This window comes from Prosopis cineraria, unplaced genomic scaffold (assembly GCF_029017545.1).
Source record: "Prosopis cineraria cultivar Desert tree isolate PC_DT_omini unplaced genomic scaffold, ASM2901754v1 PC6, whole genome shotgun sequence".
In the NCBI taxonomy this organism is placed as follows: domain Eukaryota; kingdom Viridiplantae; phylum Streptophyta; class Magnoliopsida; order Fabales; family Fabaceae; genus Prosopis; species Prosopis cineraria.
In genome coordinates, this window is record NW_026555337.1 from 2,023,710 (window position 1) to 2,039,852 (window position 16,143).

At 33.2% G+C, this 16,143-nt stretch overlaps 1 protein-coding gene across 1 annotated transcript; it reads left to right on the forward strand.

The window, feature by feature from the left end:
* The first annotated feature begins 7,151 nt into the window (after window positions 1–7,151).
* Window positions 7,152–13,339, forward strand: LOC129314562 (kinesin-like protein KIN-5D). The gene is made up of 23 exons (XM_054958039.1): window positions 7,152–7,415; window positions 7,620–7,841; window positions 7,921–8,050; window positions 8,349–8,504; window positions 8,587–9,063; window positions 9,268–9,365; window positions 9,477–9,633; window positions 9,744–9,813; window positions 9,920–9,996; window positions 10,069–10,122; window positions 10,205–10,285; window positions 10,381–10,492; window positions 10,623–10,709; window positions 10,825–11,000; window positions 11,090–11,251; window positions 11,327–11,434; window positions 11,508–11,666; window positions 11,771–11,854; window positions 11,941–12,146; window positions 12,222–12,323; window positions 12,403–12,512; window positions 12,618–12,769; window positions 12,863–13,339. Exons 2-23 carry the CDS (start codon window positions 7,675–7,677, stop codon window positions 13,082–13,084), a joined length of 3,147 nt encoding a protein of 1,048 aa, XP_054814014.1. The 5' UTR covers window positions 7,152–7,415; window positions 7,620–7,674; the 3' UTR covers window positions 13,085–13,339.
* The last annotated feature ends 2,804 nt before the right edge of the window (window positions 13,340–16,143 follow it).

Sequence of the window (16,143 nt, forward strand, 5' to 3'; positions counted from 1 at the left end):
TGTAACTGTTGCAGGAATCTGAGCGAAGGCTTGGGCTGGAACATGTGCGATAGAGATGGTTAAATGTCCCGCCCGTTTCCAGGGTTTTATTGCTGGCCCAAAAAAAAAACAAACCTACAATTTAAGTCCCTGTTAGGGCATAGGCGCGTAGTTTAATTTATTGGAATTTTAAGTTACTGGCAACTACTGTTTCAGTTTTTGGGATTGTTTAAGTAACAAGGTCATAAAATATTTACGGCGACCCATTCGCTGAGAACCTACTCAATAGTTTTCGGGCCAACTTACCCCTTCAAATTATTGGCCAATAAAATACGAGGAAATCGTTCAAAAACTGGATAAAAAATTGTTCAACATGAGCATATAGGTTCGAAAAGATTTTCCAACAACAACGAGAGAAAAGAAGAATTGATAATAAAGAGCACACGGCTTTTAATTTAACACTGGTGAAATTAAATAGTAGTGCAGGGGGAAAGAAATTAAAGAGTGAGAAGGGCAGGAGATGGAATTTGGGATTCCTTGGTAAGACGGCAATTGTTGGAGCTAAAAGATAAGAGCTCCGGAACCGAAACCCACGGCGCCTGCAACACTGACGCGTCAATTGTTTTTATTATTTTATTTACGGTCAAAAGGATCCCAGCATTTGGCCTCTGCACTTCCAAAATATTCTCTGCTCTTGTCAATGGCCTCTACATTTCACCGTTTAAACTCAATCGAGGGACAGAGGAATGCATGAGCAGAAAAACAAATTAACAAATTGGCAATATGGGAGAGCTAAGAATGGCGATTCCAACAACTGAATCTATCAAGGATATTAATATTATTGCATTGGGTGGGAGATAAATCAGTTTGACTCTCTTTTTCTCCTCACACACAGGTGAATATGGCCGTGACTGTTATTGATCGTGAAGCCTGTTACATCTTCTGCCCATCTCATTATATCATTTTCCCAATCGCGCCCTCCTCTCTCTCACGGACGTATTGAGTGTGTATCAACATTACTTCGTATATGTCCTGTCTTTATCGGATCTCTTCTAATTTTTGGCCAAAAAAAAACGGATCTCTTTTGATAAAACAACATCTGCATTTGTTGACATCTGATCTGACCCTCAACAGACCATTTCCCACTTCATTTTTTTGGAACAGTCTTAAAGCAAGGCCTCCTCAGGATTACATTCCAGTGCAGCTTTTTTACCACCTATTATTAAGGTCGCCAAAGAGTGTGGACCTCTGAATTATACAAATTCCCTCCTTCTTATTATCCATTTATATCATGTGCTCGTGCGCGCGTGTATGTGTATTTTTTTTTTTTTGGTGGAGACTGGGAAGTAAAGCATAGATGCATAAAAAATATATTTATTTTATAAAATATAAAGTTTAGATATGTGAGTTGAGCATGGATGACTTACCAAGACCGGAACACATTTTTAAATTTAAAGAGTATTGATGAAAATACTCGTCTATCAATAAAATTTTCAGACGGTAAAATTTAATTTAATTCATAATTTTATAAATTATGCATTAAATCCTTAGGAATTGATTAATTCATTCTTGATTACAAGCATATAATATAGGGAGAGCAACAAAGAGATCCAAAATAAATAATTAATTTAATTTAAATTTTAAATATTAAATTTTAAAAATTTACAACTCAATTTTTTAATTTTACAATTCTTTTGTGATAAATATATAACTTGTATTTTAAATTTGAAAAGCAAGTTGTAGATTTATCATAACAGAGTTGTAAAATTAAGAGATTGAATTATAAATTTTTAAAATTTAATATTTAAAACTTAATTTTAATTAATTAATTATTTTAAGATATAAAGTAATTTTACCTATAATATATACATGTATGTAATATCCAGCAAGAATAACTCAAGTTCATTTGACTTTTATGAAATTAAAATTAACTAATCCTAATATATATATAAGAGAGGGATCTCTTTACTTTTTCATTTCTCTTTATTTCTCCCACCTTCATTATTTATTAATTTTATTATTTAAAAAAATTATTTAATAAAATAATTTAAATGATGAAGATGGGAGAAATATAAGGAAATGGAAAGAAAAAAAAAGCACTTTTTCTTTTTTTTTTTGTTTATTTTAATCCTTGCTTGTGTTGCGTGGGGGGGGGGTTAGAAGTTGATGACCCTGTCTTCCACTCACGTGTCTTTCTGACAGAGAAATGTACTTGTTAGCATTACTCGAGGTCGTTCCTTCAGTGCATGCCACGCGGCCCAGCTCTTCAATCTTCAGTTTTACTCGAGACTAAACTTTATAGTCTATAATGTTGGGGGAAAAAACTATAGTCTGATGTACTTGTTATTGTGTAGAATTAGGTAATAAATTAATTACGAAAATACATATATTGAAATTTCATCAAACTGTGATCGTACTACTACGAAAAAACGTCGATCAGACGAGAAACGTAAAATGTATTTGTCTATAACTAGTATCTATTCACAGGTGGTGGAAAAACAAAAGAAAGAAAGAAAGAAAAAACAAAAGAGAAAGAGAACTTAAAGACTTGTCTATCTACTTATTTGAGAACAGTTTTTTATTTTTAAAAATAAAAAAAATCTGTTTAATTACATGTTTCAGAAAGTATTTTAGAAGACCAAAAAAATTAAATATTATTTTCAGAAATAAAAAAATAAAAATATTTTTTATGTGTTTTAGAATTATTATTCTAGAAAACAATAAAGAATGCAAAAACATAAATTCTTCTTCTTCTTCTTCTTAAAATATGTTCTACAAAATATCAATTCTCAAAACAATAAAACAAAAATAATTTTAAACAATTATTTTTCCCAATGAAAAATTTCCATGCAATATATGAGTTCTATAAGGAAATCGAAAAATCCCCATTTTGTGCTTTCATACATTGTATAATCAATCTCATCGTCGTCGCCATGAAAATTGAAAATATGGAGATCGAATGTGAAGTTAAATAGTATTTTTTATGATGGCGATTAATGAGCATATATTGCCATATTGGCATCTGGGAATTGATAAGTTGAGATTTGTGTGTTAAAACTCAAAAGTGTAGGGGTGTGTGTGCGTGTGTGTAGCCACCGAAACGTGTCCAGCGAGTAAAAAGAATGGCCAGCATTGACAATGAAAACGAGTCAGTTCTTGATTGCACCCCACCAACTAACACCCTTCATGTGGAGGTGCTCTTAATTACAAAGTGCGTGCTAACAGGCCAGGGCAGTTTTAAAATATGATTTTTATAGTATATTGTCATTCCAGTTTTTAATAAAAATAACATAATTCTATAATTCAGGACCAGTTAAACTTTTCATACTCATATATATATATATATATATATAATATCCATTACAAATTTTCTAACAAAAAACATCGTAAAAGAGTTGAATGCAATCCTAGTTCCAAACAGCATATATTTGATATGATAAATAACAATAATGAGAATGAGAATAGAAATGCCATGCTCATGCATTGTTTTTTACGCTTTAGAAGTAAAATGTACAATTTAACAGTGAAGCAACGTGGTTCCAATGTTGGAAGCTTTGTAGGTAAGGCTAAAACTAATAATGTGAATCAAGATTAATGAGTCACTTCGAATAAATTCAAAAAATTTTAAGATCAAACTTAAAATTTTTAAAGATTTTTACAGCTTCACACTTATTCAGACTACCCGAATAAACTCCAAAAAATTCAAACAATGTTTGGACCCAAATGAGCATAACTCGAATACCCGAATTTCTTTTTCATTATTAATAAAATAATATAAATAAGAAGAAATAAAAATATTAATTTTTTAAAAAATAAGTATTGAAATTATATAAAATAAAAATAAAATGATATTTAATAATTTAGGGATTCAAGTCAGTTTCAAAGCTCAAGGATTTAAAGTCAGGTTTGATTATATATTTTTTTATATATATTAAAGTATTTTAAACCCATCTTAAATTGAATATGACTTGAATAAACCCCGCTCAGTCGAATTATCTACTTTACCAAGGGGATGCCAATATTGTTATGGAGAAGGGGAGGATAATTTGAGAGCACAAAAAAGGAAGAAAAGCTGTTCATGTGTGAATGTGCATGTCAGAGTCACGTGGAATTCAAAAGGATTGAGAGAGTAAATCATACTCGGCTTATTAGAGTAGACCCACGCAGCCACGCTCCTCCTACGCTCATACCATCTGCACACATTATCTTTGGAATTTTCTTCTATTGCTGTCATCACTGCCTTCATTATATGTTTATGTACACTAATTACACTGAATCACGCACCAATGTCTTGACTCTTGCATGCCCGTGACAACCTTGTTGATATACACCGTTAAGTTAAAAATAATTTTAACAAGGATTCATGTTCCCGGTCTTTGTTATTCAATTTCAACACAACTTGTTTTTGATTTTTTCACACAACCATGTCTGTATGAAAGTCCAGGGCATCACTGCCATCCGTCCAGCCAAGTGTCCTTCGATGTAAATTTGTTTCTTTACTGACTGAAATAAATGGGTCGCTAAAACCATGACATGAGAATTGGCCCCAGACATTTCCCAATTTGCGCTATCTACTTCATTACTTTGGATTTGGAGGCATTATTAAGACAAACCTATCGTCGTTATAATCGTTGTTTAATTTGAATTAGGCTGGGCCAACTAACTACTATCCCTGACCACACTGATAACCCACCGATTGTTTTAAATTTAAAAATCTAATTATATGCTTTCCCGTCGCTGTTACTTATGCAGGCTTAAAATGATAGATTTAGATACTTTTGTCTCCATATTTATTATGCCATTGATTTTTACTTTTCTTTTCTGTCTTCTTGAAACGAGGAACGGAGTCGATTGATCTTCTCGAAAGTTCCGTCCAATTCACTTAATTAAAATTGCTCTTTCTTTTCTCTCTCTGTTTTTTTTTTTTAAAACACGATTCAGCCTGTACATGAAAAATATCCATTGACCCGCGAAATTGAAAAATGTCATTCCATATACAGTCTACGAATAAGAAAGAACATGTTAGAATATAAAGACAAAATTGTAATAATTATTGTGTTTCTAATTTAACGTAACAGTGTAAAATAATATTGAAGACGGCAACTAACAAATATATCACGTATTTAATTTTTGTATCTAGTGAATCAGAATTATTTTTATAAAAAAATAAAATTGTGAGTTGACCCATGATTAATCGAGAGTATCACAAATATTTAAAAGGCCTGCTTACATATTTTCTATTAAAAGACTACTCTCGCGGCAGGGATGGAATTTAAACTCACACTTTTATATAAAACGAGCTAAATCTTGACCAACCAAATAAAAAATTATTGGCCACAATTAATTTTTATATCAACTAACATCAAACTTGCTCAAACATAGTGATGAAGCAATAAATATTCAACAATGTTCATAAACCAGCCTGTTTATCGGCAAATAGTATAAGTTGAGAACAAGAAAAACACGAACTAAAACGAATGGGATGGTCGCTGTACCTGCATTGCATCGAAGTAAGAATCTATATATAGGAAAAGTGTGTGAAAAGAAAAATACAGAAAAGTGTGTGAAATTATGAAAACCACACAAGCATGTGCCCTCTCGCATCTCTCTCTATCAAGTGGGGTAACTTTATCACCACACACACATCCCCACTTTCTCAGTTTCTCTTTCCTTTTCTTTTCTTAACCATCAACCTTCCATGCCCTTTTTTCACCCCGTCTTCTTCTTCACGTATTTAACCTTGAGGAGTATCACTTCGTATTTTCTGTCTTTATTTACCAGGCATGCACGCTTCTCTCTCTCTTATCTATTACGTTAAGAAATTATAGTAAAATTTAAAACACTTCAAGACTATCTATCCATCAAGTCACTGCACATTCAGTTTTGATAATATATAATAAGATTTATACTGCAAGTTAACCAAACTAATGGATTGGCTATGCAAAAATAAAATAAAATAAAAATAGTAGTGCCTTTTAGTGCACTGCATATATACAAGCAATATTGAATCTTGGGGACACATGCTCTCATAACTTTCATTTTGCGCCAGAAGCAAACTATTTGATAACTATTCACTAAAAGGATTCAAACTATTGAAGGAGTGGCAAAGAAAGAATATAATCAAACTGATCAAATTATTAATATGGCGTTATCTCTAGTGTACACCTATCTTTTAGAGGTAGCAAAGCCATATTTTTCCTTCCCTTTTTAATCCTTTATTGTCTCTGATCCTATTGTATTTTCTTTTATTTTGAAAGTGACCTTTTTTACATATATATCTCTATTATTCTTTCGTTTTGTAAACTGAGGCAGGGCTGTTTGAAGCGCGTAGCAAATTATGCAAGCGGGCCCCTTTGGCATGCTATTAGGGGCCTGCTTTCCTCGATAATAGGAAGTCTCACCCCTTAATCCCCTCCCTCTTAATCTTTCATATTCCCGGCTTAAAATTTAATTTAATTTATATTTAACTTTAAGTAAACTAACCTAATCGTTTTAGTCAAGAAAATTATAACTTATTATATGGCTATGAGCGTACAATTAATTTCATCGTCCAATCTTTTATGAATTAATATAAAAGGATTATTCATCACCGCCATTACTTATTTTATCCATTTATTGATTATTGATGCCTGATATAGATGCAAAATCAAATTAATTATTTATTAAAGAGATATATTTTTTCCAATATTTGAAGCGATAGTGTTAACATATTTTTTATATTATGTTTTTAAAATAATTTTTTAATAAACTTTTTCGGCTGTCTTGGAACAATTACTTAATTATTAAATTAATAAAAATAAATACCGCTATAAATAATTGAAGTTAAAGCAAAGACAGCGAGAAAAAATCGTAGGATCAGGACTTGGGAGACGCTGCTTTGATTTCAAAATTTTTCAAAGAAAGAAAGATCTCTCCATAGCCACTATTCGGTTCGGCGTTTGTCCTTTTATAACGGTCGGATATTACGAGAAACGGAACATTTTGACGCCGTTATCGTCCCAACCCTTTTTTTTTTTCCTTTCCCATTTCTTCTTTCCCCCGTTTTTTTTTTTCTTGGAATGCTTTCGTTTTTATTCTAATCTTTTGTTTTTATTTTTAAAACAATAATTTTCTCTTCGTTTTCTTCAATCTGTCTATCTTTTCTTTTCTTTTCTTTTTTTTTGTCCGACGAAAATCTTCAATCCGTCTATCTGGCTACTGACCCCAAAGATAATATAGAAACTCTCTCCCTTCACATCTTTCTTCTTCACACACGCTCTTTCTCTCCGTGATACACAGATATTAAATATTATGCAAACTACACAATCTCTCAGTAGTCTCTGACTTACGATTTCTCTCTTGTAAATTCTAGAATCGCTGCCATTTGCTGACTGAACATTTTATGTGGAGCTTTGAACGCTAGAAATTGCTTTGAACGCTGGCAGTTTTGATTCACTGTGAGCTCAGATTTTAATTCCATTGTATTCTTTCAGTTCTTACTTTCTTTTACTAGTTTTGGATCCATACTTTTATACATTTTGATCCATCGTTATTTTACTTCAACATTTCATCATATTCATATTGAAAAATGATGGATCACCAGATATTTGATTTATAAAAACAAGTCACTGATAGAAATTTTCTTTTTTGTTTGTGTTTAGTGTACTTTGAGTTGTTCTAAAACGAAAGGTCCGTGAGATTGGAAGTTACAGTGTGATGGAGCAGAAAAGAGGAGGATTGGTACCGCTCTCTCCATCGCAGACTCCACGCTCGAATGATAGGCCAGTGCGAGATCTGCGATCTGCTGATTCTAATTCTAATTCAAGTAGTCATAAGTATGATAAAGACAAGGGCGTCAATGTGCAGGTCCTTGTTCGTTGCAGGTGAGTCACAATCAAAGTTGGGTTGATTGAGCTTATTTTTCTCACTCGTAAACTTGGGTGATTAATTTTGTAACTGCAGGCCACTGAGTGAGGACGAAATGAGACTACGTACGCCGGTTGTGGTCTCATGTTACGAGGGTAGAAGGGAAGTTTCAGCAGTACAGAACATTGCCAATAAGCAGATCGATAGAACCTTCGCGTTTGACAAGGTTCTGAGTTTTTCTTTTCTTTGGCCTCTTTCATTGTTTTCCATTTTTGACTAGGCCTTATGTGAGAATAATTGAATCGGAAATATATAATCTTGCCTTTTTCATGGATGCTATCTGCAAAATTCAAGAAACTCTTCTCATTTGAGTGAATAAATGAAGGGAGTTTCAGTTTTAGAAGAGAGAATTCTCTGAATTGTTATGCATTCATATTTTCAAGACTTTTTTAGAAGAGAGAATTCACTTCTTCTTCTTCTTTTTTTTTTTTAATAATGATCATAATTTGGTTTATTTGATCTAGGTCTTTGGTCCTGCGTCTCAGCAGAAAGAATTGTATGATCAGGCAGTGTCTCCTATTGTATATGAAGTGCTCGAGGGCTATAATTGCACAATATTTGCATATGGGCAGACAGGAACAGGCAAGACATATACAATGGAAGGGGGTGCAAGAAAGAAGGTTATGGAGTTTATTTTCACGTTACGTAGTTTTTTATTTGCTCCTGTACTAAATCCAACTAACTATGTTCTTGTTTCCACAGAATGGAGAATTTCCGGATGATGCTGGTGTCATCCCAAGAGCTGTTAAGCAGATTTTTGACATATTAGAAGCTCAAAGTGCAGAATATAGCATGAAAGTTACATTTTTAGAGCTTTACAATGAGGAGATAACAGATCTCTTGGCACCTGAGGAGACTTCAAAATTTGTGGATGACAAATCTAAAAAACCTATAGCTCTTATGGAGGATGGAAAAGGAGGTGTTTTTGTCAGAGGTTTGGAAGAAGAGATTGTTTGCACAGCCAATGAAATTTACAAAATATTAGAAAAAGGTTCTGCAAAAAGGCGTACAGCTGAAACTCTTCTTAACAAGCAAAGTAGCCGTTCTCACTCAATATTTTCTATCACAATTCACATTAAGGAATGTACTCCTGAGGGTGAAGAAATGATCAAATGCGGGAAATTGAATCTTGTTGACCTTGCTGGCTCTGAGAACATATCACGTTCTGGTGCAAGAGAGGTATTGAATAGCTATGTTGGCTTCAGTTTGGTCGATGTTTATTTAAATGATAGCATTTTGAATTGTTTAATCCACATGTTGTCTACTTTTTTAGCAAGATCGGATGGTTACTAGTATTGTGATAATTTGAGAGTAATTCCTTCACCCCTGGGCTTATCTCTCTGCCTTCTTCTATAGCGTTTGACTGAAAAAGACTACTTGCAGGGGAGAGCAAGGGAGGCTGGTGAGATAAATAAAAGCTTGCTGACACTTGGCCGTGTGATTAATGCTCTGGTTGAGCACTCAGGTCATGTTCCATACAGGTAGGGGCCTATATGTAGGTGCAATTTATCTGGATAATTCCCATTGATGTCTTTTAATTTTGTTCATAAACTAGGACAATCATTTTGTAACTAAAATATTTTGTCTATCAGGGATAGCAAATTAACAAGACTGTTGAGAGATTCCTTGGGAGGTAAAACCAAGACTTGCATAATTGCCACAATATCACCTTCCATCCATTGTCTGGAAGAAACGCTTAGTACTCTGGATTATGCCCATCGTGCCAAAAATATTAAGAACAAACCTGAGGTGAGTGTAACAGTAGCTCCCCTTTCTGGCTAACTGATAATCAATCTTATCAGAGTTGTATTTTCTATGATGAAACATATCTAACAGTTTAAAGGTAATTACTTTATCAGATCAATCAGAAGATGATGAAATCTGCACTCATTAAGGATTTATATTCTGAGATTGACAGATTAAAGCAAGGTTGTTGACTGTTTCCAAATTGATACATTTTCTGTTTCTCACTTTGCACTTTCCCTCCTTCCCTTTGACACTTCAATGCTGATTTTTTGGGTCTTTTATTACACAGAGGTTTTTGCTGCTCGAGAGAAGAATGGTATCTACATACCACGTGATCGTTATCTTACTGAAGAGGCAGAGAAGAAGGTTTGTTTATGTTATTCGAATACAAAGACTTGCATTTTGAAATATTGCTAACTCTTTTTCAACGTTTTATAGGCAATGGCTGAAAAGATAGAGCGCATGGAACTTGAAGCAGACTCTAAGGATAAGGTATTTGCCATGCCATAATCGTTTTTCTCACATATTTCTAAAGATTGCTTAGGCTTTGAATCATACTGGCGTATGTGAGCAGCAACTGATGGAGCTTCAAGAACTCTACAATTCTCAGCAACTTCTGACCACTGAATTGAGTGATAAACTTGAGAAGACAGAGGTAAAAGATGAAAAGAGGTGGCTGTGTTCATTCTTTTTGTTCTGAATTTTTCTGATCTTGTTCATAAGTTAAGCTCTTGGTATCTGTTACCTCAGAAAAGTCTAGAGGAAACTGAACGATCATTGTTTGATCTTGAGGAAAAGCACAAACAAGCTAATGCAACGATCAGGGAAAAGGAATTTCTGATATCAAATCTACTGAAATCTGGTCAGTGAAGTTTATTCTTATTTTTTAATGGGTATTTTAATTGGAGTTTATCTAATTGGCTGCGTTTCATTTACTGTCTAAAAATTAGTTTTGACCTGACATTTCCTAAAATTCTCCATGCCTTTTCCAGAGAAAGCACTAGTGGAGAGTGCAATTGAGCTACGAGCAGAGCTGCAGAATGCAGCATCAGATGTGTCCAGCCTATTTGCTAAAATCGGTTAGGATTATTCTCAAGTAGTTTGGTGTTTTAACTTATGGTGCTTCTTTGGAAGGAGGACCTTCCTTTGACATCTTGGATATGTTTACTCATAAATTGCTTTTTCTTGCACTAGAACGAAAGGATAAAATTGAAGATGGAAACAGAATACTCATTCAGAAATTTCAGTCTGAGTTAGCTCAACAGCTTGAAGTTTTACACAAGACTGTTGCAACATCTGTAATGCAACAAGAGCAGCAGCTAAAGGACATGGAAGAAGATATGCGATCATTTGTCTCAACAAAGGCAGAGGTGAGGTTCCTAGGGAGGCAAATGACGTTTGTTTTTTATATTTAAAATTGACAGTGTTGTAAGCTTCATGTTTTTGTATGCTTCTGAAGGCTACTGAAGAACTTCGAGTAAGGGTGGAAAAATTAAAAAACATGCATGGTTCTGGCATGAAAGCCTTGGACAATTTAGCCGAGGAGATTAAAGAAAATAACCAGTTGGCTTTTGAAGACTTGAATTCTGAGGTAGCCAAGCATTCATCTGCCTTGGAGGATGTAAGTGTATCATACTCTTTACAAATTAGTGTCCTTCAAATTCTTGCTTTATGTAACTCAATTTATTTCATTCAGCTTTTTAAAGGAATTGCCTTAGAAGCTGATTCATTGCTCAATGATCTCCAAAGTAGTCTCCACAAGCAAGAGGCCAAGTTAACTGCTTATGCACAACAACAGCGAGAGGTATGTGATTTTTAGTTTACTGGGCGAAACATCCGATTAAAGATGCTGAAAATTTATTCTGTATTGTGTACAGGCACATGCTAGAGCAGTGGACACAACACGTGCAGTATCTAAAATAACAGTCAACTTCTTTGAGACATTAGACATGCATGCATCCAATCTAACCCAAATTTTAGAAGAAGCACAAGCTGTCAACGACCAGAAATTGTGTGAACTGGAAAAGAAATTTGAGGTGAGTGCCCAGTTTCTACTGAGTTGCAGGGAATGATGATTGAAGAGATCTGTATCTGTTTTTCACTTTTAACTTTCCTACCTCTCATTCTTTAATTTATGTAGGAGTGTACTGCTAATGAAGAAAGGCAATTATTAGAGAAAGTGGCAGAAATGATAGCTAGTTCAAATGCCAGAAAGAAAAAGCTGGTATCGGTAGCATTTGAACTTGCGCTAACTTTATTTGTTTCTTATATTATTTTCATGTTCTTAACATTCTTTTCTTCACTTTCTAGGTTCAAATGACAATTAATGATCTTCGGGAGAGTGCAAATAGTAGAACCAGTAAGCTGCGGCAAGAAACACAAACCATGCAAGAGTCCACTTCTTCTGTCAAAGCAGAATGGAGAGCTCACATGGAAAAAACAGAATGCAACTATCATGAGGGTACTTCTGCTGTGGAATCTGGAAAGAAGGACCTTGAGGAGGTTCTACAGAACTGGTATGGATCCCCAAACTCTGCCTCCATTACATTTTCTTCTGTTTACTGTTATTAACTCTGGGTATACTACTGCAGTCTCAGCAAGGCAAAAATTGGTGCACAACAATGGAAGAACGCCCAGGAATCATTGGTTAGCCAGGAGAAGAGAAATGCTGCTTCTGTGAATACAATAGTGAGGTAGGCTTTATAATCCTTGTTAAGATCGATGTGATTTTAATTTCACTTTTATTTATTCCTGGATCTATTTTATGGTTAGGCAAGGAATAGAAGCCAATCAAGCGTTACGTGCTCGATTTTCAAGTGCTGTGTCAACTACACTTGAAGATGCAGAGATAGCAAACAAGGATATCAATTCATCCGTTGATCGTCAGTATTTGATTTCAACACGCTTTTACTTTTACAGACACATAACAAGAATTTTCTTGCTGCTTCATACTATAAATATTAACTGACGAGTTAAAACACTTGCAGATTCTTTACAACTTGACCATGATGCATGTGGCAATCTAAACTCCATGATTATTCCATGCTGTGGCGATTTGAGAGAACTGAAAGGCGTCCATCACCACAAAATTGTTGAGATAACTGAGAATGCTGGGCATTGTCTTCTGAACGAATACATTGTAAGAGACTTCGCATTTATGTGCCATTATGCGTTTGGTCACTGTATTCCAATTTCTAATGTTTATAAATTAAATTATCTTTTTGACATTCAGGTGGACGAACCATCTTGTTCAACACCGAGAAAGAGACCATTCAATTTACCCAGCATATCAGCCATAGAAGAACTAACAACCCCGCCATTTGAGGAGCTATTGAAGTCGTTCTGGGATGCGAAATCTCCAAAACTAGCAAACGGAGATGTTAAACACGTTGGATCTTACGAAGCTGCTCTGTCGGTGAGAGATTCCAGATTGCCTCTCACTGCTCTCAATTAGGACAGAGACAGCCCCGTGTAAATAGCATATTGCTCAGATACATGGTTCTATGAGTTATGACATGACGTATTCATTTATTTTTTTTAAATGAAAAAAATGCGGATCATGGCTGTGGAGACGCGATATAGATAAGTTTTTCTTCCCGGTTTAGTTTTGCGGAATTAGTTTTACTTCCGCAACATGATGATGGTTCATCTATTGATGTCAGCTGCAATTGGATCGATAATACTATGGTTTTGGGGGTGTTGTGTTTAATCTCAGGAGTTCCTTCATAAACGCTGTCATTACTCATTAGTATCATCATAATAGGAGGAAGAAAATTCAACTTCGAAGCCACGGCTCTGTGCTCACCTCGCGGCTGCGTACTTATTGGAAACTACAGGATATTACGGAGCTTGGGACCCCTTTTTTCTAAAAAAAAAAAAATCTGGAAAAAGAAAAATTATTAAAATTGTCTGATTCGAATTACTGTAAAACATATTTCATGTGATTTCCCAGAATATTACATTCATGTGATTGGTTTAGCTACGAGCAAATAGCTTCTGGAATAAAATCTCTTTGATTTATGTGAAGTCTTGGCTCCTTGCGTTGGCCCAGAAAAAAAAAATGTCTGATATGGTTTCATTGAATCGGCTAACAATGGCAATCTTTAAGTGTGTTGTAGTTAATTGTGCGAGTGTATCAAAAGCAAAAGTTCTACATTGCACACATGAGGATAGGTCCAAATATATTCTCTTTTTAATCATATTTATAGGATAGAGAGAGTATTTTTGTTTTTTGGGGGTCATATTTATAAGTCATCTTGTTAAATGTTGAAGAGATGAAATATACTATTAAAGTATGTATATTTGATAGGAGTAAAGTTGAAAAAATATTAAATTTTTAGACAAAATTAATAAAGTTTTAAGGATTTTTTGATTTTGATAAAATATATTAAAAATGATTTATAAATAAAATTATGAGAATATACACCAAAGAAGGAAAATAGACTACTGATTTATGTACACAAAACAGGCTTATGTAGGGCCATTGTTGTTGAAAACAACTGATTTACCCTCATGTGTGTGAGTTAAAGAGGTAATGAATTTTTTTTTTTACTAGAATTATTTTTGTCAAAAATAAATACTAATTTGTTTAATTTTGCCTATTTGTAAACCTTAATTTTTGATTATTTGAATTTTGAATTTGAAGTGCTTAAGAAATAGTGGTCGGTTTAATTGTAAACAAGCTTAATTGTTCTTTGATTCTTAAATGGATTCCTTAAAGGTTTTTTATTTTGCCAACATTCAGTAATCAATGTTTTATGAGCTTTGATTTTCTGAAATTAATGAGTTAACATGAGTTAATGGCCCCCTAACAATCATCTATGTCAGTGCTTATGTGTTCCAAAGGGTGTTGTGAGTCGAATGCCAGACTCTTGAATTTTTGAGTGTCTTCTTTCCTCTTTCTTTGTTTCATGCTGTGCTGTATTGCTTGAATATGTTTTGTAATTCTGTGCCCCTATTAATTTTATAGAAGTCTACTTAATTTTAGAAAATTGATATGATCGATATAATGTAGTAAAATAATTCTTAAAAATAATAATATTCTTGGCATGACTTAGATTTAAAATATATCCATTGATTGCAAAAAAGTGGAGATAAGAAAAGGAGGATGAGAATTGGTGTCACGAAACTTGAAACTTGATTTTGGAGAAAGAAATGGATTAGCATGATGATGCTTTGTGTTGAAAATGATTTTACTATTTAAGTAGGTTTCCTTTTCACTCTAGCGCAAGTGACAGTTTGGAGGAGAAATATGACAAGGTATGATATAAAATTAGATTTTATATAATTATACTATACAAAATAATATTTAAAAGGCATAAAGTATACCTGTCTAATCTAAATAATTATAAGTTTATAGTTATAACATAAAAGAATAATTAAATATATATATTTTTTGCATCGAGAATGATTTTAGTGGGTAAAAAATGGAAATAAATAATGTTTATATAAAAAAAATGGAAAAATTATGATAGATCCCATGAAGTAGATTTATTCATAAATAAATATCACAAAATTCAAAAATCATAATCAGGTCCTTTGAAACTTGAGTACAATTTGAAATTAGGCTGCCAAGATAATGATACTATATTAAACATACAACATTAATCAAATAATTAATTCATAACTATTTTATCAGTAATTTACAACTATAATTTCATATATGCAGTAGTTAAACAATTATGCATTATTAACAAAGTTTAACATTATTTATTTTTAACTAATGATCAATTTAATTATTGAATATATAAAATTTCAGTTATAAAAAGTTGATGTTATATTTGTAAATTACTGATGAAGTAATTATAAATTGTTTAATTGATGAAATATAATATATTTAATATGGACATTATTATCTTTTTACCTTAATTTTAAATCATACTCAAATCTCAAGAAATCTACTCGTGATTTTTAAATTTTTTGGGATTTATTTGTAAACAAGTTTGCCCTCAATGGAGCTGTATGTAATTTTCTCTAAAAAAAATTTGTTAATATCCCAAATGCATTGTATGACATCAGCACTCAAATGAACCGTTAAATCAAAATATATAGTGATAAATATATATTAATATGTTGTTTATAAAAATATATTATTAAAAAAATATTTTTTAAAAAATTATAATACCCAAAAGTTACTAAGACATACTCTAATATGATTTTAGAATGTAATTTTTTAAAATTTCGTTTTCACAATTTTTTTTTAAGTTGGTGTGGAGCACCCGATGCCTGTTACAAGATATAAATATAAAGATTTATGAGAAAATGGTTCTCCACGGTTGAGTGCACGCTGGTATTGCATGACTCCAAAGTGAGAGTGCAGAGCCATTGTTGTCCCGCTACGTGCGAAGTATCCGTGATCGGTTCATGTGTCTAGTCTAGTGGTACTTTGTCCTTGCCAATGGCATCACCTGTGCATGATATACAGAAGGAATTTGTTCTCCATATTCATATATTGGATTCAGATATAATTTGCTTATGGTCATCGATTAGAGACCCAATTAATCACGCATGATA